This window comes from Phyllobates terribilis, unplaced genomic scaffold, assembly GCF_046119375.1.
Source record: "Phyllobates terribilis strain yellow unplaced genomic scaffold, ASM4611937v1 Scaffold_2__4_contigs__length_985480577, whole genome shotgun sequence".
Lineage (NCBI taxonomy): Eukaryota > Metazoa > Chordata > Amphibia > Anura > Dendrobatidae > Phyllobates > Phyllobates terribilis.
In genome coordinates this window covers 191,652,558-191,679,190 of record NW_027362762.1, presented here as the reverse complement: position 1 = coordinate 191,679,190, position 26,633 = coordinate 191,652,558, and the positions used below count along the sequence as shown (strand labels likewise).

Below are 26,633 nucleotides of genomic sequence, written 5' to 3'. Positions count from 1 at the left end.
ACACGATGCGTATTTAATGCGTTTCCGCGGCGTTTTTGCAGTTGCGTAAACGCCGCGGAAAAGCATGAAAAACGCATGGTAGAAGGGAAGCAATGTTCCCCAATTGAAATCCGCATGTGCTGTGCCCATGATGCGGATTTTTCCGCAGCGTAAACGCTGCGCTCAAAAATCCGCTGCATGTCAATTACTTTTGCGTAAACGCGGCGTTTTCGCCGCCATTGACTTGCATTAGAACGCGCCAATTCCGCAAGACTGCATTTGTACTTGCGTTATTGGCGCGTTCTAATGTGCGAATGGTACCCGGGTGTAGAGGAGAGGAGAGTCTCATCCACACCCAGGTACCATTAAAAAAGCTGTAAAACAAGAATAAAATAAAAAATAAATGTATACTTACCATCTGTTGGCCCGCGCACCGCTCCTGCTTGGTTCCCGGCACTTGCAGTGAGTTGTAGGACCTGCGCTGACGTCAGAGTCATGTGACGGGTTACGTGACGCTGACGTCGGCAGGTCTTTCAATTCAAAGTTGCCGGCGAGGGAGAACGGATTGAGCAGGACAGCGCGGGCCATCGGAGGTAAGTATATACACTCTCTCGGGTCACACTATATAAATCCATGCTGTTTGCATGGATTTATATAGTGTGACCTAGTTGTCAAGCACTTTCCAGGTGATGCTAAAATCGCCTGGAAAGCGCTTGTCAATCCACATGCGGAAACGCATGTGAATCCGCATGTAATCCGCAGGAAAAACGCATGCACAATCTGCATGCGTTTTTTCTGCCAGGGAGATGCAGAAATGATGCAGAAATTTTCTGCTTCATTTCTGCATCGTGTGCACATACCCTAACTGCCCTGGGGCCTAGCTCTACCCGTGGAGAGCTGAACTGTCTCTGCTGCGTCACCAACGGCCCCAGTGGATCTGAACAGCAGCAGCGGCCACCTATAGCCGCATACCACGGGTGGCGTCACAAAACTTTATTCCCAAAACTTTATTCCCTTCCATTATTGACCGCCTGGGGCCACGGACCGGGTCACGCCACCGTGACTATCCCAAAAGAATCGACCGGCCCGGCGCCACATTGGTACATAGAAGGCAGTTTTTACACTTTGTTGAAGCCATGGAGAGAACAGCTAAGTGGCCTAACATCCAAATTTGTTGATCCACACTTTGTGTTGCACCTGTAAATCATGATGGACAATTTGGCCACCATGGACAACCAGAAAATACCATGTCTATTTCTAATGTGCACATAAATCCGCCAGAGTTACTTATAGATACAACGTTTCACCACTTTAAATGGAGTATACATGAATTTATGGACAGTTTGATCAAATACATGACTTGAGAACGAGATTGAGTCAATCAGTGGTGGAGCAGTAAAATTAATATTCATATTAATAGAAATTAACCCAAAAAGCTAGGAATAAGTAAGTATCCATAGCCACAATGGCTACAGGGATGCAGAAGCCAAACTTCTGAGTCATCTTTTTTTCCATACTCCCAATTCCATTATAAATGACTCATATATAATAATTAGTAATAGCAAATTTACTGTAGCAAGAAGGTATTATCACGATTTTCATCAAAATCATCATCATTCCATTGAAAGTAAATTTGCAAACTATACTTTTGTTGCATTAATTATTTAACACTATATTAATGGCATCTTGTATTTTTATTTTGCAGCTGGAGTCAGTATATATTTACTGACTGACTCTACTGCCCTGAACGCTACTGGGTGTTGTCAAGGCCAGATCTAGATATTTACATGCTGAGATATTTTGCTCTGATTTTAAAAGGCAAAATAAAGCCCTGCTACTGTCCAAAATGAAATCTCTTGGAACAAGTAGCTTTGAAGTGTATGCTTAACACATCGGTCACGCAGTATGGTAACATACCCTTGGCAGCGGCCATGGCCTAGATTTACCTGAAGAACAAGCAGGCACATTAAATATAACAGGAAAGTTACTGCGTTCTAGTTTTGGGTACAACTCATTCTGCACCATCTTCTTACTTTTTAAATTAAAGTTAAAAGTATTTTGAATTTGTGAATATATTTGCACATTATTGTGTTATTAGACTGTATTTTTAGCCATATGCTCTTTGGTGTAATCATATTAAATTCAGTTTTTACAACAGTCTTATCTGAAAGCAGATGTTCATATTATTAGATAATATATCTAACACTCTAGCAGCTCCATGAGGAGCTCTGAATAATATATACCGTATTTTCCGGCGTATAAGACGACTTTTTAACCCCTGAAAATCTTCTCAAAAGTCAGGAGTCGTCTTATACGCCGGCTGTCATCTTATAGGGCAGAGGTCCCCAACCGCCGGTCCGCGGACCAGGACCAGGCCGTTGGGGTTTTTCAGCCGGTCCGCGGGGAGAGGGGGCCCCTCCAGCCTCCAGCAGGGCCGCCATCAGGGCATGACTGCCCTGACTCCAGTATGGGGCCCGGCCGGTAGGAGCCCCCTCGGAGCCCCCCTCTTGTGCGTCTCTCTCCTCATGGGGCCCCCGGCCGCATGCTAAGCGCCGGGTCCGGGACATCTTAGCGCTGCGCTGCTGCGGCAGCACCTTCATGATTCCCCTGACTTCCGGTCATGTGACGGCGCCGTCACATGGCCGGAAGTCAGGAGAACCTGGTGTCAGCGATTTGGACGAGCGCCAGGATTCTGCAGGGATCGCATGGGGGTAAGTATAACAAGTTTTATTTTTTTTTAAATACAATTAACTAGGAGTGGGGGGAATGGGAGATGCACATGGGGGGAGGGGAGAGATGAGAGATGCACATGGGGGAGGGGAGAGATGAGAGATCCACATGGGGGGGAGGGGAGAGATGAGAGATGCACATGGGGGAGGGGAGAGATGAGAGATCCACATGGGGGGAGGGGAGAGATGAGAGATGCACATGGGAGGGAGGGGAGAGATGAGAGATGCACGGGGGGGGTGAGAGATGCACGGGGGGGATGAGAGATGCACGGGGGGTGGATGAGAGATGCACGGGGGGTGAGAGATGCACGGGGGGGATGAGAGATGCACGGGGGTGGATGAGAGATGCACGGAGGGGGATGAGAGATGCACGGAGGGGGATGAGAGATGCACGGAGGGGGATGAGAGATGCACGGGGGTGAGCTGCACATGGGGGGGTGAGAGATGCACATGGGGGGGTTATGTTTACATAACTTTGTTGCCTTATGAAGGGCGGGGGGGGCCCCCAAAAATTTCTTGCACAGGGGCCCACTACAGTCTGTGTCCGCCCCTGGGATGAAGTAAATGCAGCTGAACAGCAGCTGTCAGGACAGCTGCCCTGTCCTGCTGCAGGGCGTGATGGGGTCTCAGTGATGCGGCTCCTGGCACAGCACATTATGTGGGGCTCCTGGCATAGCTCCTGGCGGGGACCTGGTCTACACTATATGATAAGTATGCACTAAACTCCAAATCCCTCCATTACCCCGCCCCCATATGACCAAAGCCCCGCCCACCCCACCCCCTCCTTGCTGGGCCATGGAAAAATGATCTTGCTTCAAGCCGGTCCCTGGTGCAAAAAAGGTTGGGGACCACTGTTATAGGGCATATAATTATGGTAATTTATAAGCCCTGCCTGTCTCCCAAGACTATCAGAGCGGTAGCATATCCCTCTGGCCCACCCTTGTATCCTATTACTGGTACCTCCTTCTCTGCCTCTCTGATCTCGCTCCTGAGGGCTGCAGTGACGAGGTGAGGGGGCGCCTCACTGGGAAGGTGTAAGTGAAGCAAGCTGCAGGCGTCCGGGATGCCTGGGGTATGGAAAAAAGAGAAAGAGCGGTGCTGTGCCCAGAAAAACATGCCTCTTACTCGTCTGGCCCGCCCTTGTATTACCTCCTTCTCTGCCTCTCAGATCTCGCACACGCGCGCCTGCGCCGCTTCACTGCAGTCCTCAGGAGCAAGATCTGAGAGGTCAGACGAGTGAAAGAGGTATGTTTTTCTGGGCACAGCACAGCTTTTTTCCATACCCTGGACGTCCCGGACGCCTGCAGCTTGCTTCACTTACACTTTCCCGGTGAGGCGCCCCCTCACTTCGTCACTATAGTCCTTAGGAGCGAGATCAGAGAGGCAGAGAAGGAGGTACCGGTAATAGGATACAAGGGCAGGCCAGAGGGATGTGCTACCACTCTGATAGTCTTGGAGACAGGGAGAGCTGGGCAGGCAGGGACAGCTGACCAATCCAAGCAGGATTTGTATACAACAACCAGCCAATCGCCGGTAAGGTTCATCACTTTAAAATTACCATGTTGAAATCAAATCTGATTTTTTTAACATTTTTGCCGTATGTGCGTTAGAAGAGGGGTAGTCTTATACGGCGAGTATATCCCAAACTCTATATTTTAACTGGAAAAGTTGGGGGCCGTCTTATACTCCGGAAAATACGGTGCTGTATTTCTCAGTCTATTTTTTTCTTCAGTTAAATCATTGGGGCTGCTAGGGGCAATTTATAGCTGAGTAAAAAATGTTGTTGGAGATAAAAGATAAAAAACAAAACAAAACATAATACAAATATATACCATGCCAATGTGTGATGTGTCCATGTATTTAGAGTAGTCTACCGGATCCAAAGTCATATAAATCATTTTACAAAGTGCTATAAACTGGGGGGAAAGGTAGCAGCACCCCTTCACTGTGCAAACAGAAAAACTGAATATGTAACTAGCTTAAACTACGGCGGGTACTGTGTATACTGTATGTCTACATAATTAAGAAGACTGAAAACAAACCCACCCCCCCACCCCAAAAAAAACAAACAAACAAAAAAAAACATGCTGGTCCATCAAGTTCAACCTCTATTCCTACCTTGCTGATCCAGAAGAAGGAATGCCTCATATTAGGGGATACATTTCTTCCTGACTTCAAATATTGCAACCCTCAAATATCCCTGGGTCAGAGCTCCATCTCCTTAAATCTAGTACTCATTACCTATAATATATTTTCTAAGAAAGGCCTACAGGCCTTCCTGATCTTGTTCAATCAATCAACCATCACAACATTGTGTGGCAGAGAGTTCCATAGTCTCACGGCTTGTACAGTAAAGACTCCTTGTCTATGATGATGTTAAAAGTTTCTTTCCTTCCATTAGACATAGACGCTACCCATTTTCATGATTACAGGCCTAAAAACAAAAAGCCAATGTACTGTCCGTTCATATATTTGTACATTAATAAAAAAAATAATAAGTTGTAATTTTTCAAGTAGTCAAGTTTGATAACCTGTCCTGGTATTGATGTCCACCCGATTCCTTAATAACATTTGACACTCTTCTCTGCACCCACTCAAGTTCAGCTATATCCATCTTATACACTGGTGGCCAAAACTGCACATAGTATTCTAAGTGTGACAGAGACGCTAAACTTTCTTCTTGCCATCAGAACCTATGATGCCATTTGCCTTGACAATGAAACCTAAAGTTGTACAGGGCTGTGAAGTCGATAAGCCTAACCTCCGACTCCTCAGTTTCCCTGACTCTCGACTTCAGCTCCTACTCCACAGCACTGGAGGAGGAGCTTCACTTCTGAGCATGTACATAAAATGTAGCACAGATTCATCTCAACTAAAAGCCGAGATCCTTAGATCAGGAACAGAACAGACATTTATAGGACATTTCAGAACTTTCCCAAATTCTTATGAAAACATTTACAGAACATCCTGCATTGTACTACTATACCCAATTTATTATAGTTGAGTTTACAGTTTACCAATATCCCCAAGTCTTTTTCAGTATCAGTTTTACCCAGGGTTTCACTGTTTAGTCCATAATACAGTATTATACAGGGTGAGCCATTTATATGGATACACCTAAATTAAATGGGAATGCTGCACATCTCGTATCTTGATGGTATGGTGTGGTATATGGGGTACAAAGATAGTGGGGCCATTCTTCATCAATGGAAACCTCAATGCCACTGGATATCTGAAATTGCTACATGATGATGTGTTGCCCTCTTCATGCACTGAAGATGGCACGTTCCCTGAGTTTTTCCAACAAGATGGTGCACCACCAAATTATGGGTGTCAGGTCCGAGCATTCCTACATGAACAGTTTCCTGGAAAGTGGATTGGTTGTCGTGGGCTAGTTGAATGGCCACCAAGGTCTTCCGATTTGACCCCCTTAGACTTTTATCTTTGGGGTCATCTGAAGGCAATTGTCTATGCTGTGAAGATATGAGATGTGCAGCATCTGAAACAACAGATACTGGAAGCCTGTGCTAGCATTTCTTCTGCGGTGTTGCTATCAGTGTATCAAGAGTGGGAAAAGAGGGTTGCATTGACAATCCAACACAATGGGCAGCACTTTGAACACATTTTATAAGTGGTCATAAACTTGTAAAAAACTCATGAAAGAATAAAGTTACGTTAAAACCAAGCACACCATTGTTTTTCTTATGAAATTCTCAATAAGTCTGATGTGTGACATGACCCTCTTCCCATTGAAAAAAATAAAGTTGGATCCAAAATGGCCGACTTCAAAATGACTGTCATGGTCACCACCCATCTGGAAAAGTTTTCCCCTTCCCATATACTAATGTGCCACAAACAGGAAGTTGATATCACCAACCATTCCCATTTAATTTAGGTGTATCCATATAAATGGCCCACCCTATATTTAGTTTTCTCTGCTCAAGTGCACTACTTTACATTTATCCACATTAAACTATATTTGGCATTTCCCTAGACATTGTATGATTTAAATAAAAAAGGGCCACTCCATTGGCTACTGGTTTATATAGCTGTTTAATATCATCATAGTAAATTTAGGAGCTTGCAATAAAATTATCACTACATCCCTAGTAGTGAGTGCTTCAACTGACATTAATTTGCTCAAGATCGACTCCTCTGACAGAATATGTCTCTTACTTTACAATGCCGAGGAATGTTAGCAGATATAACTTGTCTGCTTACTTTGAACATTGGACACATAGTTCAATGGTCCATAGTCTCATTGCTCATACAGTGAGATTATGGAAGCAGAGAGACAGTGGTTTTATCTGGAACAAAGAAGGCAAAACCTGGGTTTGTCAGCAGGCTACTCGTGCTGATGTTATAAAATATACTGATATATGCATTTTTTTGAGTATGACCAATAAATGTACCTTGTCTTTTTTATTAGTGGTCAATGTGCATTGTGGAGCACACTCATCATTTGGTTGTTTTTTGTTTTTTTAAGTGACGTTTTTTTTTGTCTTGTATTATTTGCAGACAGATTTTTCACCAAATTCTTAAGAATGGCTCATGAAAGTTGGTGAATTTTGTGCAAATGCAAAATAAAGCTTTAGCTTTGTCTTTTGTGGTTTTTGAGCCATTTCAGACTGGAAAGCTTCCCAATCCTTTAAAATGTGGCACATTAGTATTCAACTGTGCAAAGAAAAAAATTGACATTTTATACTCAACTGGGGTACTGGAAATTAATTGCATAAAAATGTTACAACAATTTGAAAAGTCCCATATGAAGAATTAGGCTAAGACATCTGGATAACCATAACCACGGCCATAAGGCCAAAACAAAAGAAGAAACAGATGAAACTAAGTAAATTTAACTTAAAAAAAAAGTACAAATAAAGATGCATAAAGCACAAAGAAAGAAGTCACTATTAAAACACTTAATACTCCAGAAAAAAAAAGACTTATCAGGAACCTTTCAAGGGGTTTTTAGACTCCAAATAAATGCCATTTACAGTTGAGATCAGAAGTTTACATACACTATATAAAAAGACACATATGCATGTTCTTCTCAATGTCTGATATGAAATCAGAATTAACCTTTCCCGTTTTAGGTTAATTAGGATTACCATAATTTTTAATATTTGCTAAATGCCAGAATAATGAGAGAGAATGTTTTAAGACATTTTTATTACTTACTTCAAAGTCAAAAGTTTACATACATTTCATTAGTATTAGGTACCATTGCCCTTAAACTGAATGTCTTGGGTCAAACGTTTGGGATATCCTTCCACAAGCTTCACACAATAGTTGGTCGGAATTTGGGCCCATTCCTCCTGACAAAACTGGTGTAACTGATCCAGGTTTGTAGGTTGCCTTGCTCTCACCTGCTTTTTCAGCTTTACCCATAAATTTTCAATAGGATTGCGATCGGGGCTTTGTGATGGCCACTCCAAAACATTGACTTTGTTATCCTCAAGCCACTTTGTTACCATTTTGGTAGCATGCTTCGGGTCATTGTCCATTTGGAAGACCCATTTCCGCCCAATCTTTAACTTCCTGGCTGATGTCTTGAGATGTTGCTTCAGTATTGCCACATAATCTTTTCCCATGGTGCCATTTAGTTTCTAAAGTGCACCAGTCCCTCCTGCAGCAAAACAACCCCACAACATGATGCTGCCATCCCCGTGTTTCACAGTTCGGATGGTGTTCTTAGGCTTCCAAGCTTCTCCCTTTTTCCTCCAAACGCAACGATGGTCATTATGCCCAAAAAGTTCAATTTTAGTTTCATCAGACCACAGGACACGTCTCCAAAAATTAAGGTCTTTATTCCTGTGTGCATTTGCAAACATTGATGTGGCTTTTTTATGTTTCCTTTGGAGTAATGGTTCTTCCTGGCAGAGTGGCCTTTCAGCCCATGTTGATACAGTACTCGGTTCACTGTGGTTAATGACACTGTCTTACCAGCTTCCGCCTGTTATGATCTGCAACATAAACTAGGGAAAGATGGGGAGAGCTGTCCCTACAGTAAGACTAAGCTGAGTCCCTACGTTGTAGCGGGCAACCTGTTCCTTGTGAACAGATTCCTTGTGAACAGACCCGCCTTCGTCCTTGGCTAGTCTGAACGGAGACCTATAGAGAAAGGGAGGGGTCCCTAAAAGAACTAAGGACTGGGACAAAAACGGGACACCACCTAACAGAAGTTGTTGCAGAGCAAAAGATAGACTGACAAAAGTACTAGAGGTCCCAGAGGACCAAGTAAACTAGAGATAGATAGGCACAAAAGCACCTGGCTAGAGAGACAGTCAAAACAACACTGAAGTCCAGCAAAGCCAGAAGGGCGGAGCTGGAATATATAGGAAGATGGTCACGTGACCGCAAAACACAAGATAGAAACAAAAACAAACAGGAGGGTTCTAACACCGCCATCATCTTCACAAGGTCTTTTGCTTTTGTCCTTGGGTTGATATGCACATGTTGGAACAAAGCATGTTCATCTCTGGGACACAGAACCAGTCTCCTTCCTGAGGGGTATGATGGCTGGACATTCACATCTTGTTTGTACTTGCGTGTAATTGCTTGAACAGATGAACGAGGCACCTTCAGGAATATTGAAATTGTACCCAAGGATGAGCCAGACTTGTGCACGTTTACAATTCTCTTCCTGATATCTTGGCTGATTTCTTTAGACTTTCCCATGATACTACACAAAGAAGCAGTGTGTTTCAGGTGTGCATTAAAATACATCCACAGGTGTGTCTTTAATTAGCTCAGATGTTGCCAAAAAACCTTCCAAACACATGACATCATCATATGGGCAGTCCAGAATTGTTAAAGGCATAGTAATCTTAGTGTATGTAAACTTTTGACTTTGCAGTAAGTAATAAAAATGCCTTAAAACATTCTCTCTCTCTCTCTCTCTCTCTCTCTCATTATTCTTGCATTTGGCAGATATTAAAAGTTATGATAATCCTAATTAACCTAAAACAGGAAAGGATTATTCTGATTTCATGTCAGATATTGAGAAAAACATGCACGTGTGTCTTTTTATATAGTGTATGTAAATTTCTGGTTTCAACTGTATGTAAAGTCCCTGTAATGTTGACGAAGTCCATACCTGTTTTATAAATCTGTGCCTCTGTTTTAATAGAAATCTATTGGTGGATTTTCATGGAAATGAGCTGCAAGTGCTGGGGGTATGGCACTGCACATACAGCTCTCTGGCCTCTCTCCCTTCCCGCCACCAGCCTCCTGTCACTGACTGCAGGTCACTCTTCTCTGTGACTTGTTCCCCCATGTGAGATCTTAAGATTAAGTTCGATAGCCGGACTGTCATTATGCACATGCATCGCCCTGGGAATTACAGCGCTTGTACAAGACCTAAATGTGGGGGGGAGGTAACAGAGAAGAGTGACCTGTCAGTCACTGAAAGGGGGCCGGTAGCAGACGGGGAAAGAGGGCGAGAGGTCGGAGAGCAGTAAGCGCCGGACCCTGCCACCTGTACTTGCGGCTTGTTTGCATGAAAATTTACTTATGGATTTATATAAAACAGAGGCACTATCTTATAAATCAAAGATATGGAAGTCATCAACTTTACAAGGAATTTACATGGATGACATTAGTTTAAGGTGTAAAAATCTGCAGAGGCTACTTTTAAAAGCAACGATGAATCAGTGCATATGTTCACTTTTTGACTCCATACAGGACCTGTTTACAAAGCAGCCATATAACAAGAGAGCGGAAACACACAATCTGTTTTCCACACTGCATTTATCCTTCTGTAAATGGGTGGTAAGTGGAAGTCTTCTGAAGATCTGCTTTACTCCTACAGAATAGTAGTTGTAGCTCACAATGAACCTTTATTATTTCTCCAGCAATGATCTCATCACATGTCCTCACACAGTACCAAATTTAGGATATTAACAACCCTTTATTTAATGGGGTTTTCCCACAAACAAAGTACATTTTAATTATTAGATCTTGCAATAAAATAATTTCTATAGTTGGATGTGTTGACAACATTTTTTTTTGTGCTGATATAATGGCTGTATCTGACCGTGCAGGAACATGGTCTGATCATACCACAGCTCCTGGGCAGGGGAGAAAAAAAAAAGGAGTATTAAGACAGGACAGCACGGGATCACAGCAGAATCTTTTTTGTGAGGCAAAACATTTCCTTGTATACTCTTTTCCTTCCTCCACCACCCAGGAGATGTGGTATGATCAGACCATGTTCCTGTACGGTCAGACACAGCCATTACAAAGTACACAGCAGGGGCACATTTATAAGATTATCTCAGCACAGGAATTTTTTTTTTAAACACATCCAAATGTGGAAGTTATTATTAATCCAAGATCTATTGATTAAAATGTTGATTAAAATTAACTTTGTTTGTGGGAAGACTCATTTAAAAACAGAAATGTCTGGAGTCTGATGAACAGGCAATAACTCACAAAAAGGAACCAGGTATTCCAGTTTTGTAGTTAGACAAGACCTGTTTATTAGATTGTGCACAGGACATAAAAGTCATCATTGGTAAACCCCTCTAGAGTATATTCACCCTACAAGGTCAAGTTGCATTTTATTTCAAGACTGCCAGGATTTTGCAGAAAAAATAGTGCCATTTTCACATGTTTCCTATAATATGTGATTGCGTCCACCATGAGAATGTATCCTAGGACTATAAATAAACATGCAATTTTTTTTATGCTAAAGCCAGATGTGTATCCAACAGGAAGTAGTATTAGTCGTTCCTTTATATTTACTGTATCATCTTAATCCATTTTTGGCTTTGGCTCAAAAAAACTGCACATAGTACTGCCATTAGGCATGGTACTAGGACTACAAGTGTGATTACAGCATAAATGTGCTTCAGTAACTTCCATGACCCTAACAACTCGGAATCACACAACAAATACTAATTTGTTGTTGTTTGTAAATTTCATGCAGCCATAAAAATTATTATGCATCGGCAGTACATCCCCTCATATAAAAAGTTATGTGCTGGCTACAATAATTCAAGGTGTATGAAAGAAGGGGGAACAAATTATCCCAAAATCATTCATACAAGCCCCACCTCACAATTGTAGAAAATGGCATCAGCTTTCTGGATTCCAAAAACATAACAATGTAGCACAACTTATTAGGCTAGGGCTACACGGCAACATATCATAATATTGGATGTAATGATTTCCTGTGGTGTCACGTTGCGATCTGCAACTAAACCATGGAGTTACAAATGTTTCCAATTTTGGAAGTCACATCAAGTCACAATGTTTTTGTGTTGGATTTTCTGTCAATAATCTCCACAGAGCACTACATCACCAAAAATACTGCATTCCACAGAGTAAAATACCTTGTAAAAATCCCTATGCTCCACTGATTCCGCCTCTCTTTTTCATTTTGCGCTGTGTCACTCCATTGCAGAGATATTCACATTTCTTGCTTTTGGAGTACAGTATGTGAAATCTCTGCTTGCAGATCAACAGGGTGTTTCTCCAGAGTCTTGTCTTTTCTGGGGGCGTTCACTCTCCCTCTCTTCCAGACGCTGCCAATCACAGTTTGCCAGTTGGTCTAGCAGTCTCAGATGCTGCTGAACTGTGATTGGCAACTTCTGGGAAGGGAAAAAGCGCAGGCTAGCAATTGGTCTGCAAGCAGAGATTTCAAATACTGCTCTCCAAAAAAGATAAAACATGAATATCTCGGCAATAGAATGATGAGGTGAAAGACAGATAAAAGCGGCAAAATGAGGGGAGCTCAGGGATTTTTTGTTGCCATTTAACTAAGTTTTACTGAGCAAGTCCAGGTCTACCTTAAATGAATTGCTTTGGCTGAGCTTTATTGGGGCTCCAGTCAGAATACAGTTTTTGGGGATTCTGGCAGGAACTCTTATGTAGTGCTTGGCAGACAACAATGTATTAATGTGAACCGAGCTTGAGGCTCATTGAGTAAGCCTAACTTCTATGTGGCTACAAGATTTCTTAGCGAAACACTCATTACTAAAAGGAACACTTCACTTACTTTTCTTCCCTGATGCAGATTTCAAATCCATGGGGGAAAAAAATCTGTCAAATAACCTATGAAGCAATTCTCATTGAAATTAATGGAAGGTGAAATACGCAGAGATTGCATGAGAATTTCAGTGTGGAACACAAGTCAAAATCCATGTGAACAATCTGTAACACTAACAACGGGGTTGTTGAAGTATTATTTATACTGAAAAATAAAGATGATATCTGTCAATTGTTGGGCGTGAAGACTATTATATAAAAAAAACTGACAATCTGTGAGTGTACCGTAAGCACTAATGATGAAATCCTCATTACAAAGTGATGGCATAACACGGAGACTAGCGCTGCCGCATGCCAGTATTCTATTGCAGAGGGCCTGGGAAACTGGCTCAAGGTTATGTTCCTGATATGTCACTTGGGCAATGATGAATGCCAGCATCCTTGAAAAGGGCAGAAATGAAGCTATCTAAAGGAAGAGCAAAATCATTTTACCAGCTACAAGTCTAAAGAAAACTGCAACGTTCTAATGTACTAGGTCTCAATTCCAGCAAATTTGAAGCTCTCTATTTGCAGTCAGTGTATGGGAACATTTTAGTTTATATCCTCAGGGTAAAAGTTTTAAAATTCCAAAGATCACAGCTGAGACTATGACACAAAATGTATCCAGTCTGAGCTAAAAAGCCTGGACTTGCCTACACTTAGAGTACACGCCCACGATCAGGAATACTAGCGTCTTGGACACAGCGTATTTTCGCTACGTTATACATTAAACCCATGTGTTTTGGAACTATGCAGATTTACTGCATGTAATGCCAGTCTATTGGGTAAAATTCCCACAGAAGACTAGCGCCTCTACTACAGAAATTTACATGCTGCGGCTCGTAAACCCACACCGCAGGCGAGTTTACGCAACATTAAAAAGAAGCACGATGGGCATGGTATTTCTATGAATCCCATCCACTGTGCTTGTAATGTAGAACACAACGTTTTGGACGCAGTGCACTATTCTTTATCGTGGGCATGTACCCTTATACATTGTAGAAAACTACCAGGCCAATAGAGATTTGTGCTCCTGATGTGTTTAAAAGGAACCTGTCACAAGAAAAAAAACACCATTATTATTCAAATAGGGAGTTAATCTGCAGGTTAATAGCATTACTAACTTGCCTGGCGCCCGCACTTAGCCAAATGCTGGGGGAGAAAATTAACTTTATTCCCCCCAGCAGCATACGGTTTCAGTCATAGGGTGGCACCGGCGTGAATTCAGGTGACTGAACCCACGCCGCGCCACCCCCGTGACAGAAACCAAATGTTGCTGGGGGGAATAAAATTAATTTTCTCCCCACAGTGTTAGACTAAGTGCAGGTACCGTGCAGGTTAATAACGCTATTATGCTGCATATTAACCCCATATTGCAGGTTAATAGTGTTTTTTCTGGTGACAGGTTCCCTTTAAGGCTATTCACATCTGTGATATGGATTCTCCATCATAGGATCAGAAAAAAATAAAAATTCCAAGCTGTAACTGTTCCGTCACATAACAGACACCAACTATGCCTAAACGGATCTTATGAACTATAAAAGGTGTCTGATTGGTTTCTGTCATGTTGCAAGTAATCTTACATGGAAAAAGGATAGCTATTTTTATTGTCTTTATGTCAGAATCTCCAAAGCAGGTTCCTAAAGGAGCCTCCAATGCAGATGTGATTGAAGACTTACAGAGAATTGCCCAGACTGAACACAATTAGGGCTCATTCAAACTTCAGGTTTTTTTCATGTATGAAAAAAAACCAGACTGAGTTTCATCAGTGATTTTAAGGCTATGTTCACACAGGTTGTATTTTGCAACAGATTTTTATGCAAATTTTCAGCTGCGTCTGGCAGTACCAGCAAAGTCTATGAGAAAGCAGAATTCTCTGTTCACACTGTTGCTCTTTGTTTGCTGCATATTTTCCGCCTTGCTTTCGTATTTGGAAAAGAGAGCATGTCACTTCTTTCAGCGTTTTTTCACCCATAGGAAGTAATGGGTGGTGAAAAAAAAATGCTGCAAATACGCACTAAAAACTCAGCAAAAAATGCACCTGCATTTTCCAGCATTTTTGATGGCAAAATAGAATGGGATTCTTTTTTTCACAGAATTTTATGTACATGCCTAAATAGGGACAGAAGGACAGTGAAAAAAAACGCTGCAAAACCGCATCAAAAAATGCAGTAAAACCTGCTTCTTTGACACAGCTGTTTTCCTGCCAGAGAAAAGTTGTCAGCAGACTTAGCTGCAGAAAAAAACACAGTATGTGTGAACATAGCCTAAGAGTGTCATCCAAGCTTCATTGGAGTTTGGTCCGATTTTCAAGAATTTTTCTCATATGTGAAAAAATTTTTTATTTAGACCTTCTATCTAACAGTCCATGAAAAACACTCGAGTGTTGCTTGTTTTTTTTCACGGGCCCACATCGCTCGTTCGCAAAAAATTGATGCCTGAATGAGCCCTTATGTAAAACCAGAACAAAGTACATAGAGACTTGTGCTGATTCATCTAACAGTTTGACAGAATTTTGATTGAAAACTGTTTGAAATGTTTAAAACTTTTTGCCTAACTCATAGCTCATAATTATTATTATATATATTTTTTTACTCTTGGCTTTTTTATGCCAGTCCTGGCCAACTCCTCCGACTTTACGGAAAGAGGGCAATGCTAAGCAGACAGGGGCCAACAAATTAATCATAATTTAATCCACAAAAGTGACATAAATTAGGACAGAAATGTTCTTGTGGTGGTGCATGGCAGCTGAAAGATGCACCTAATAATTACGAGGCACATCTTACTCCATCCCACTCTTCATCAAGACTAGCATGCAAAACACCAATATTGATGAATTAGGGCCTTATAATGTAAAATAATGAGTCTACTCAGATCATATCATTGAAATACCTCAATAATGTGCCTGTCAGCCTCACCTAACAGAACTGTCCATCATATATAGGATACAAATAATGGTGCATGCGTTCTTCAAAGCTAAGCAACCAGATTGTTCTGTTCCTGCTCATCTACTGCTTTTACCTGCACATAATGTGCAGGACATGAGATTAGGGGTAAAAATGGAAAGAGAAGCATCCTCAGAGCTCCAGTCTATGCGTTACGAAAACTTGCAGGTATAGACAGGTTGCAGTATATCTGCTTATGTATATGTTACAGAATACATTCCTGTCAATGTCTTGTTGGCAAGTAATCCCTCAGGGACTGATCAGCATTATTTTGTAGTACTATCAGTGTCCACCAATAACAACTGATCCCCACTCATTTTCATGGACATCCTAAAATATTTCTATTAGCGTTTCCACAATGGCTGCAAAATGGAAGACCAAGAATAAATTAAATGTGCATCTCACTAAATTAGAATATCATCAAAAAGTTGATTTATTTTAGTTCTTCAATACAAAAAGTGAAACTCATATTATATAGAGTCATTACAAACAGAGTGATCTATTTCAAGTGTTTATTTCTGTCAATGTTGATGATTATGGCTTACAGCCAATGAAAACACAAAAGTCATTATCTCAGTAAATTAGAATACTTTATAACAACAGCTTGAAAAATGTTTTTAACGTCTTTCTGGCCTGGGGCATATTAGTACGCCCCAGGCCATCACCCCCGGTTTAGCGCTGGCTCTGGCGCTGAGCCCGCACTGAACCGGGCACCTGTCAGCTGATTTCTACCGCTGACATGTGCCCGCAACAGCGGAGGGTGGAATAGCGATACACCCGCGGCTGTTAACCAGTTAAATGCCGTGGTCAATCTCTGACAGCGGCATTTAACATCGCCGCGCTGGAAGTGCGGCATTAGCCCCGCCCATCAGTGACCCCGTTACATGATTGCGGGTCACCGATGGGTGGGCATGACAACCCGGGGTCTGCAGCAGACCCCTATGGTTGTCATGTCTCGATTGCTATGAGCACCACCCAGTGGTCGGTGCTCATAGCAGGTGAGCATTTCTGCTGCATACAAGCGATCTGCTCATCACTTGTATGCAGCAGAGGCAATCTGACAACTGCAGCTTCTAGTCTCCTATGGAGGCTATAGAAGCAAGCAGAAAGTGAAAAAACATTTTTTTTTAAATATAAAAGAAAATAAAAAAATATATAAAAGTTTAAATCATCCCCCTTTCACCCCATTCAAAATAAAAAAAACAAACAAAACCCCACATACACATATTTGGTATCGCCGCGTTCAGAATCGCCCGATCTATCAATATAAAAAAATAATTAATCCAATCGGTAAACGGCGTAACGAGAAAAAAATTCTAAACGCCAGAATTACGGTTTTTTGGTCGTTGTAACATTGTAATAATGGGCGATCAAAACATTGAATCTACCCCAAAATGGTATTATTAAAAATGTCAGCTCAATACACAAAAAATAAGCCATCACCCAGCCCCAGATCCCGAAAAATTGCACCATTTTTTTTTTTTTTTTAGCAAGCTTTGGATTTTCGTAATGGCCTGGAGAATAATAGCAGGTCAGTTTTAGCATTCAGTAAACGTGGTAAAAAAAAACAACTGTGGAATTGCATTTTTTTTGCAATTTCACCGTACTTGGAATTTTTTTCCCGTTTTCCAGTATACGATATGGTAAAACCAGTGATGGCGTTTAAAAGTACAACTTGTCCTGCAAAAAATAAGCCCTCACATGGCCATATTGACAGAAAAATAAAAAGGCTATAGCTCTGGGAAGAAGGGGAGCAAAAAATAAAAACGCAAAAATGGAAAATCCCAAGGTTATTAAAGGGTTAAAATCTGAAATGTATGTTCAGTAAATGCACTCAATCCTTGATCAGGGCTCCTTTTGCATCAATTACTGCATCAATGCGGCGTGGCATGGAGGCGATCAGCCTGTGGCACTGCTGAGGTGTTATGGAAGCCCAGGTTGCTTTGATAGCAGCCTTCAGCTCGTCTGCATTGTTGGGTCTGGTGTCTCTCATCTTCCGCTTCACAATACTCCATAGATTCTCTATGGGGTTAAGGTCAGGCGAGTTTGCTGGTCAATCAAGCACAGTGATACTGTTGTTTGTAAACCAGGTATTGGTACTTTTGGCAGTGTGGACAGGTGCCAAGTCCTGCTGGAGAATGAAATTTCCATCTCCAAAAAGCTTGTCGGCAGAGGGAAGCATGAAGTGCTCTAAAATTTCCTGGTAGACGGCTGTGCTGACTTTGGTCTTGATAAAACACAGTGGACCTACACCAGCAGATGACATGGCTCCCCAAACCATCACTGATTGTGGAAACTTCACACTAGACCTCAAGCAGCTTGGATTGTGGCCTCTCCACTCTTCCTCCAGACTCTGAGATCTTGATTTCCAAATGGAAATTGGAACTATGGGACCTTGTGGAATGTGTCAGTGACTGCCTTCTGGACATCTGTCAGCAGTCTTCCCCATGATTGTGGAGCCTACTGAAACAGACTAAGGGACCTTTCTAAACGCTTAGGAAGCCTTTGCAGATGTTTTTTGTTAATTATTTTAATTTACTGAGATAATGACTTTTGTGTTTTCATTGGCTGTAAGCCATAATCATCAACATTAACAGAAATAAACAATTTAAATAGATAACTGTTTGTAATGACTATGTAATATATGAGTTTCACTTTTTGTATTGCAGAACTGAAATAAATTAACTTTTTGATGATATTCTAATTTAGTGAGATGCACCTGGACATGTGATAGATATACGCAGTTTGCAATGCTTCTCTCAACACATTACCTGCAATGGCTTAGGCTATGTGCCCACGATGCAGAAATGAAGCAGAAAATTTCTGCAGCGTTTCTGCATCTCCCTTGCCAGAAAAAAACGCATGCAGATTGTGCATGCGTTTTTCATGCAGAATACATGCGGATTCACATGCGGATTCACATGCGTTAATGCATGCGTTTCCGCATGTGGACTGACAAGCACTTTCCAGGCGATAGCATCACTTGGAAAGTGCTTGACAACTAGGTGACACTATATAAATCCATGCAAACGGCATGGATTTATATAGTGTGACCGTAAAAATAAAAAAATAAAGCTATACTTACCTCCGATGCCCCGCCGCGTGTGCTGTCGCGCTTGTCCTGGCTTCTTCCTGGTTGCTGGGCTCTCGCGAGACAGCCTGCGGTCACATGACTGCGACATCATCTCAGGTCCTGGAAGATAAGCGCTGCCTTCAAGCAGAGAGAAGCCGCCGGACAGGTGAATATAAACTTTATTTATTATTTTATTCTTTTTTTACAGGTACAATGGTACCTAGGTCTGGATGAGAGTCTTCTCTCCTCCAGAACTGGGTACCATACGCACATTGAACCGCATATAATGTACAGACGCACATTATATGTGTCTCGATGCAAGTCAATGGCGGCAATTCCGCTGCGCTTCTGCAAAATTAATGAACATGCTGCGGATTTATGAGCGCTGCAGAAACGCTGCGGAAAAATCTGCAGCATGTGCACTAACATTGCGGAATGCCATTGGGGACCATGGGGTGCGGATTACCAAGCGTTTTTGATGCGTTTCCGCTGCGGAAATTCCGCAGCGGAAACGCATGAAAAACGCATCATGGGCGCGCAGCCTTAAACAGACTTGCAGAATTGCACCGTTTCCCTGCCATCTTGCATGTTGAGGGAAAGGGAGTGTGGAGAGAGGAGATGGGAACAGTGGGCTCCTCTTTGACTGACAGTTTAGACTGGCGGAATAATCGAGCACTGGCCCAAACTGTGTGCTCTCCGAAACGGCTATTTGGGACAGTTGTGCTTCTGCAGCATCGGAGGACAGCAGGGGCACTGAATGTGGCCAGATCCAGAGCAGCACTTGCATGCTCTATTGGAAAGAGCTTTGCACTACTTGCTTACGAAACCAGCCGCCACTGCTAAACTGCTACACAGCAGAGGTAACCTAGGTAATGAGGAGTAAACAAAAACTAAAAAATCCTCTGTTCTTGAATAAGGAGAGAAATTTTAATAACAAGTGAATTAATAAATAGCAATTTGACACTTATAATAAGAGTAGCCCTGAGAGAGCTACGTGTATGCCCCAGACAGTGGCATCATTTTCTGTGCCCAAAGACATATCACAATTTGCGAAGAACCCTCTGAAGGCTTTGTGCATCTCTTGGAACCTGCCAAAGTTAGTTATACCTGGTGGAAGTTGCTGACAAGTCAACATCCCACTGAAGTCAATGGGCTACCATGCAATACAAAGTGGCACGAGGGCTTCCAGAATTAGAGCCCCTCTAGCTATTGATGAACAGTGTGCACTAGTCAATGGTGTCTGTATCTACTAATTTAGTTTTTTTGTGGCCGATTTCACCCCATGCATTGCAGAAATAACTGACCGATCTGTGCATTTCAAAAAATAATGTGTAGCTGTAATTTATAAAAATTATCTGCTTATCTAACACAGCATAACTCTGTGGATTTCCCACATTCAAATCCTTCCGGAAAGCCAGCACCATATGCATTTATCATAGTGGAAAAGGAAAAAATCTCTTTAAGGCAGTGTGCCCATGAAGAGTTTTTGGTGAGGTATTTTTTTTTTGCGTATTTTTGAAAAAATGCAAGTAACCAATTTCACTTAATGGATGCAGAAATGGTGCAGAAAATCTGCAACATCAAAAACTCACCAAAAGGTCATCATGGGAATGTAGCCTCTGGCTGTGTGCCTACAATGAGTATTTGGTGAGTTTTTGATGTTGCAGATTTTCTCCAGCATTTCTGCACCTATTAGGCTAAATTAGGTTATGTGCATCCTTTTCATTGCGGTTTTGAGTGCATTATTTTTTACAAGCGTTTCATCTCTTTTTTGGTATGTCTTGTTTTAAATAAAACTTCTTTGTTTTGGACTTTTTTATACTTGGTTTTGATAAAACTTTACTGATACAGTCATTTGTAGATTACATGTTTCTTTTGTTACCACAAATAAAATACATATTTACTGCAATTGACATCTTGCGGATTTCAAAGACGCACCACAGGTCAGTTTATGCTGCGTAAAAAAAAAAAAAAAAAAAGCATTGCGGCAACGAGATCTCTATAAATCCCATCCGCTTTTCTGGAATGTTATGATGCTATTTTTTTGCACAGTATCAAAAACTTATCGTGAAAACTTAAAGGGGTTGTCCTATCAGAGGCATCACCCTTATCACCCTCTGTAAACGTGATCTGATGATTGCCCCGATCCCGCTCCTTGTAACCCCAGTAAGCAGCTGCTATTTTCGAGGGATGAGCACCATAATTGTGAATGTTGTGACCCCACTACACATGATTAGATGCGCCTGTGACACAACAGTGGTGAAAAATACAAAACTCAAGCAATTCTAATGCTTGCACGCCAACCCTTAGGCAGTGTCCACCATAGATCACACATGATGGACAGGACTGCAGCATCAGCAAGCACAGGCGGGAAGTGCTGACACTTGTAGTTCCATAACTCAGAGCAGCTGCCTTGTAGCCTTACTGATTCTGCATAGACAGCTATGGATGACCCACAGGTAATAGGGGAACACGCTGCTCCACTCGCAACCATTAGCCACTGGTGCCCAGTAGCTTCATTAAGCTGATGTCTGCAATGATTAGATTAACTATTGCTCTGCCAGACCCCAGCAGCAGCCGCCCCCCTGTGCAGTTTTTAGGCCAAAAGCCCATCAGAGCCCGAGCTACATGGCGCTTACCTGTGTGCAGCCCGGGCTGCTCCTCCTCACTGGGGACGGTCGCGTCTTCTCCTCTGCTATTCTGTCACACAGGATGTGGCCACAAAACATAAGATAAAAGAGCCCAGAACAGGGTAAAACACGCAGGGGGCGGCGAATAAAAGTAATAAGATGTCGCCCAGATGAAGTCTCTGCCAGGAAGTGAAACTTCACCAGTGTAACTAACAATAATGGTTACATGTTACTGAGGGGGAAGATTAAAGCAGGTTTAGTCAGAAAGCTGGAGAGCCTCCAGAGCGAAGCTCACACCCTCTATGAGGCGGCCTCTCCCCTGACAAACACATCTGTGAGGTGACTGACATAGCAGAGCCGGAGGAATCCCTGCCTACTGTACATGAGCTTTGTACTGTGCAGGAGGAGCAGCCATAGCCCCCACTGCTGCTGATGACGCCAGAGCTGCACTCATAATACTGGGGAATCCTCACAGACATCTCTGCGGCTGCGGCTTTTCTTGCCGCCTTCTTCTTATTCCATGTAGTAAATCATGGCGGGGGTCGGTGGATTTCCTCATGGTACACAGTGGAGGGGCTGATTATTCCAGAACAAACATTTACCTCACAAATAGTTACATTATTACATTGTGATAAATGACGGTGGCCTGCCCCGTTCTCATAGGTGGGTGCGTCAGCCATACTGTGCATATATGTGCACTCCACATCTATTTCTGGTAGCCAAGAATACCCATCGGAGACGCTTCAAGGATTTCTCAAATTTCCTTTGAGCTTTGTAAATCTGAAGTGTCTTTTTTTTTTGCAACGTTTGTTGTCGTTTCCTCGGCATTTTTTCAACGTTTTTGAGGCATCTTTTTTTCTGATGTTTTCAGTTTTTTTTTACAGCTCTACTTAAGGCCACGTTCACACTCTTTCAGTATTTAGTCAGTATTTATACCTCAGTATTTGTAAGCCAAAACCAGTAGTGGAGCAACCAGAGGAAAAGAATAATAGAAACACGTCACCACTTCTGTATTTATCACCCACTCCTGGTTCTGACTTACAAATACTTATGTAAAATACTGATCAAATAATGATCATGTGAATGAAGCCAAATAATAAATAAACTGCTAGCAGTTTTTGAAGCAGAAATGTACATAAAGACGCCAAGCCATCTTTTGAGCCTTCCCATCGATGTATATTGTAGAGTATTGGAATGTCTGGCCTGATACCTGATCAATTTTTCGGGTCTCTTCTTTTAACTGCTTGGTGTGGCGCCCCTGAGGGTTCAGTCGCCACAGAGGTACTGCACCTCACCCAGAGGTGTGGTATCTCACTCTCAGGTAAGGAGGGAGTGCTGCACGGAACCCCAAAACACCTGCATCCAACACTACTCTGCTCCAGGCCGGCAGGAGGGGCAACATGCAGAGCGCAGCTGCTGAGCCCTGACCCTGGCTGGAGTGGGGGGAACCCAAAGGTAGGGGGAACCAGTAGTGAGTGTGGGTGGAGGAAGTAGTTACAGGGAGCACTTTAGTAGGAGTATAAATAGGGAAGCCATCTTAGGGTGGCAGATCAGAGTTAGGGAGCAGTTCAGAAGAACAGCTCGGGACAGTGGCTCATTAGGAGATCTGCTCCACAAGTAGGGCCAAGTCAGGAGGCCCAGGTGGGGAGCAGGGAGTAGGCTCTGTTCTACAGAGGGGATCCCAGGGGGTACGGCGAGTGCAGGAAGGCACCCGTACGCTCCGCATCTGTCAGAAGACAGAGGGATCGCAGCCGCATTCTAGTCCCCTGAGGGTCAAGCAAGTCCGTGTAACTCTGACGGACAGGAGGGACTTCAGAGTACCTGAACAGGACTGAGAGTGGGCAGCGCAGAGCAGGAGGGAGAAGGACCAGTGTGAAGTCGGTCAAAATAGGAACACGAGAAAGTGGGGTTCTGCCAGGTATTCCCAAGCAGCCTGAGGAAGGATTAAACCCTGCCCGGTGAACGCAGCGCGACGTGGGAGGCCTTTACCTGCACAGTGCACCTGTGAAGTGTCTTAAGAACTGTGAGTAAAATCTTGGATGACTGCACTGCATTGCCTCCGTCCATTCTTTCAGCGGCGCCATTGTTCCCCCTGCACTATAACGCCCAGCGCAACCACTAGTCCATCTTACACTGCCCTGAGGCCTGCTCCACCTGTGGGGAGCCGTCCCATCACTTGCTGCCCTAACATCTGCCTCAGAGGACTGTTGCAGCGCTGGTGATCCTCACCAGACACCCCAGGTGGCGTCACGAACTTTCTAAAAAAATAACCCTTTTTTGCACTGACCGCCCTGGGTCACGGACCGGGCCAGCCACCATGATATTCCCTGCTAACCGGCATCTAGAGGCCCGGCTGCCAAGTACCCCTCGGCAGAGGCTCCTAATTCATAAGGAGGTGCACGCCTCTTAATGAATGTGGAGGGCCACAAATCTTACTATAGTCAGGGAGTGGAATAAGATTTCTATTGTAAGGAACGTCACAGCTCTACATGAATTAGATGACCTGTGGTGTAACGTCCCCTTCCCACCTTGGTTCCTCCCATCAAAAGTTGCACATTTTTTCGACATCCTCGACTAGCGCAAACATTTTGAAACTTTTCAGAGTGTTTTACTCCTCAAACACTTAGACATGTTGTAAACTATATACAGTTGTGCTCAAAAGTTTACATACCCCAGCAGAATTTTTGCTTTCTTGGCATTGCTCAGAGACTCCAGTTCAAAACCCTAACCATGACATACAAAGCCATTCACAATCTGTCTCCTCCATATATCTCCGACCTAGTCTCCTGTTACATACCTGCACGCAACCTCCGATCCTCACAAGATCTCCTGCTCTACTCCCCTCTTATCTCCTCCGCCCACAACCGTATACAAGATTTCTCCCGTGCTTCCGCCCTACTCTGGAACTCTCTACCCCAACGTATGACTCTCGCCTACCATGGAAACCTTCAAAAGGAACCTGAAGACCCACCTCTTCCGACAAGCCTACAACCTGCAGTAACCACCGCTCCACCATACCGCTGCACGACCAGCTCTACCCTCACCTACTGTATCCTCGCCCATCCCTCGTAGATTGTGAGCCCTCGCGGGCAGGGTCCTCGCTCCTCCTGTACCAGTCGCTGTCACATTGTGTTCAAGATTATTGTAATTGTTCTTGTATTATACCCCTTTTTCACATGTAAAGCGCTATGGAATAAATGGCGCTATAATAATAAATAATAATAATAACAAAAAAACTTTTTCTCCTCTCATGGTTATTGGTTGGATGAAGCCATTTATTGTCAAACTACTGTGTTTTCTCTTTTTAAATCTTAATGACAACCAAAAACATCCAAATGACCCTGATCAAAAGTTCACATACCCCAGTTCTTAATACCGTGTATTGCCCCCTCTAACATCAATGACTGCTTGAAGTCTTTTGTAGTAGTTGTGGATGGGGGTTCTTTAATTTCACAGATGTACAGCTGCCCATTCTTCTTGGCAAAAAGCCTCCAGTTCCTGTAAATTCCTGGGCTATCTAGCATGAACTGCGCGCTTGAGATCTCCCCAGAGTGGCTCAATGATATTGAGGTCAGGAGACTGAGATGGCTGCTCCAGAACCTTCACTTTGTTCTGGTGTAGCCAATGACAGTTCAACTTGGCCTTGTGTTTTGGATCGTTGTCATGTTTGAACATCCAAGTACGTCCCATGAGTGCAAATTTGCCTCCAGTATTTGCTGATAACGTGCTGTATTCAGCTTTCCTTCAACTTTTACCAAGTTTCCTGTGCCTTTGTAGCTCACACATCCCCAAAACATCAGCAATCCACCTCCGTGCTTTACTCTAGAAATGGTGTTCCTTTCATCATAGGCCTTGTTGACTTCTCTCCAAATGTAACGTTTATTCCGGTTCCTCTTCTTCTGTTGTTTTTTAACATGAACTGATTTTAATTGGTGTTTTTTTGTTTTTATTTTAGAATTTTACATCCTTTGTTCGAGTAACGGTTTACATCTGATGATTTCTGACTGATCGCCTGTTCTGCTTCATGTGGACATTCTGCACTGAATAAGATACCTGTATGCAGTTGCATCCCTTCATGGTGGACCCCCATAATGTCTTAAGGGGGGAGAAAAAATACTCTTCTGATTTATGTGACTTTATCCTTAGAGGACCTCTCTTTTTATAAGTGTGGTGATTGATTAACAAACAAAAATGTTTTGAGGGGCCCCCGATCGAGAAATAGATATGATGGTTTGGTGATGGTGTTGTTTAGAATGAGTAGACCCATGTGTATATGGAAGTCCCTCATATGCAATATATTCAGATGATGTCTTCTTGTGATGGGATTTGGTGTGCACATGGGCCCAATACTATGTCTCTTTTTGATTAACACCATAATTTGGGAATGTGTGCAATATGTCATGGGGATATTTTCAGGGAGGGTGTGGATCGGAGGAGTGGTGTTACTGAACATGACCCCTGTGGGTTGTTTCCGGTTCACTGTACTGTTTTCGCCCCATGCACCTGTGCTTGGTGACCCATAACTCTCTTCTGTACATTACCATGCATACCCATGTAAGAATGACACATATTATTATTTTTTTTTTTTTATTAGTGATGTGTAACATTTGACACTAATGGATTAATACCTGCATGTTTACATGGTGTCTGTTCAGTGATCTCTCTTTCCGTTCTCTACATGCTATCGGATGTGCGCGTGCGCTCTAGCGCATCTGTGCTGCCGCTCGGTCTCCGGAGTTCGCACGATGCGCGCACACAGGGTTCGGGGGATGTGCACCCTCCGACCTGTGCGAGTCATCGCGGTGCCCCGGACGCTCTGCGTGTTGTGGCCTCTGGGCTGGAACGCACGCTCCGACATGTCCGGCTTCACAACTAATGACACAGCTGCGGCTGCAGCTTAAAAGAAGTGAGCAACATCATGTCTATCAGGTCATTCCCCTTGAGGAAGGTGCTGTGCGCACCGAAACGTACGTAGGGGGCACTGAACCAAGTAGTGCGAACACACAGGCCAGATAATTGTTATGCTGATATATTACATTATGATTATGATTTATCGTGATTATACACTTTTTAGCATACTTGCTTAGGCCAGATCTGTGACTCTGATACTTGTTTCCTGGGTCATGTGTGTGGGGGGCGATATTGCAGTATGAACTTTCATGCTTTACATATAAGGTTGATTACAGCCCCATATGTGCATGATCTACACTTTCATGCACATTTCCACCTATGATCCAGGACAAGTGTC

General features: G+C 43.0%; 1 protein-coding gene across 5 annotated transcripts in view; it reads right to left on the bottom strand.

Moving 5' to 3' along the window:
- The window catches only part of DGKA (diacylglycerol kinase alpha), a 257,102-nt gene extending 235,301 nt beyond the window's left edge, over positions 1 to 21,801 (bottom strand). For 3 of the 5 annotated variants that reach the window (XM_073663706.1, XM_073663701.1, XM_073663702.1), the window contains exon 1: positions 21,395 to 21,801. Coding sequence is in view for 2 of the 5 variants with exons in the window: in XM_073663701.1 (XP_073519802.1) it covers positions 21,395 to 21,484 (90 nt within the window). In the remaining 3 variants the exon portion in view is untranslated. The remainder of the gene's footprint in view (positions 1 to 21,394) is intronic. The other 2 variants (XM_073663704.1, XM_073663703.1) reach the window with 1 other exon arrangement.
- Between the last annotated feature and the right edge of the window lie 4,832 nt (positions 21,802 to 26,633).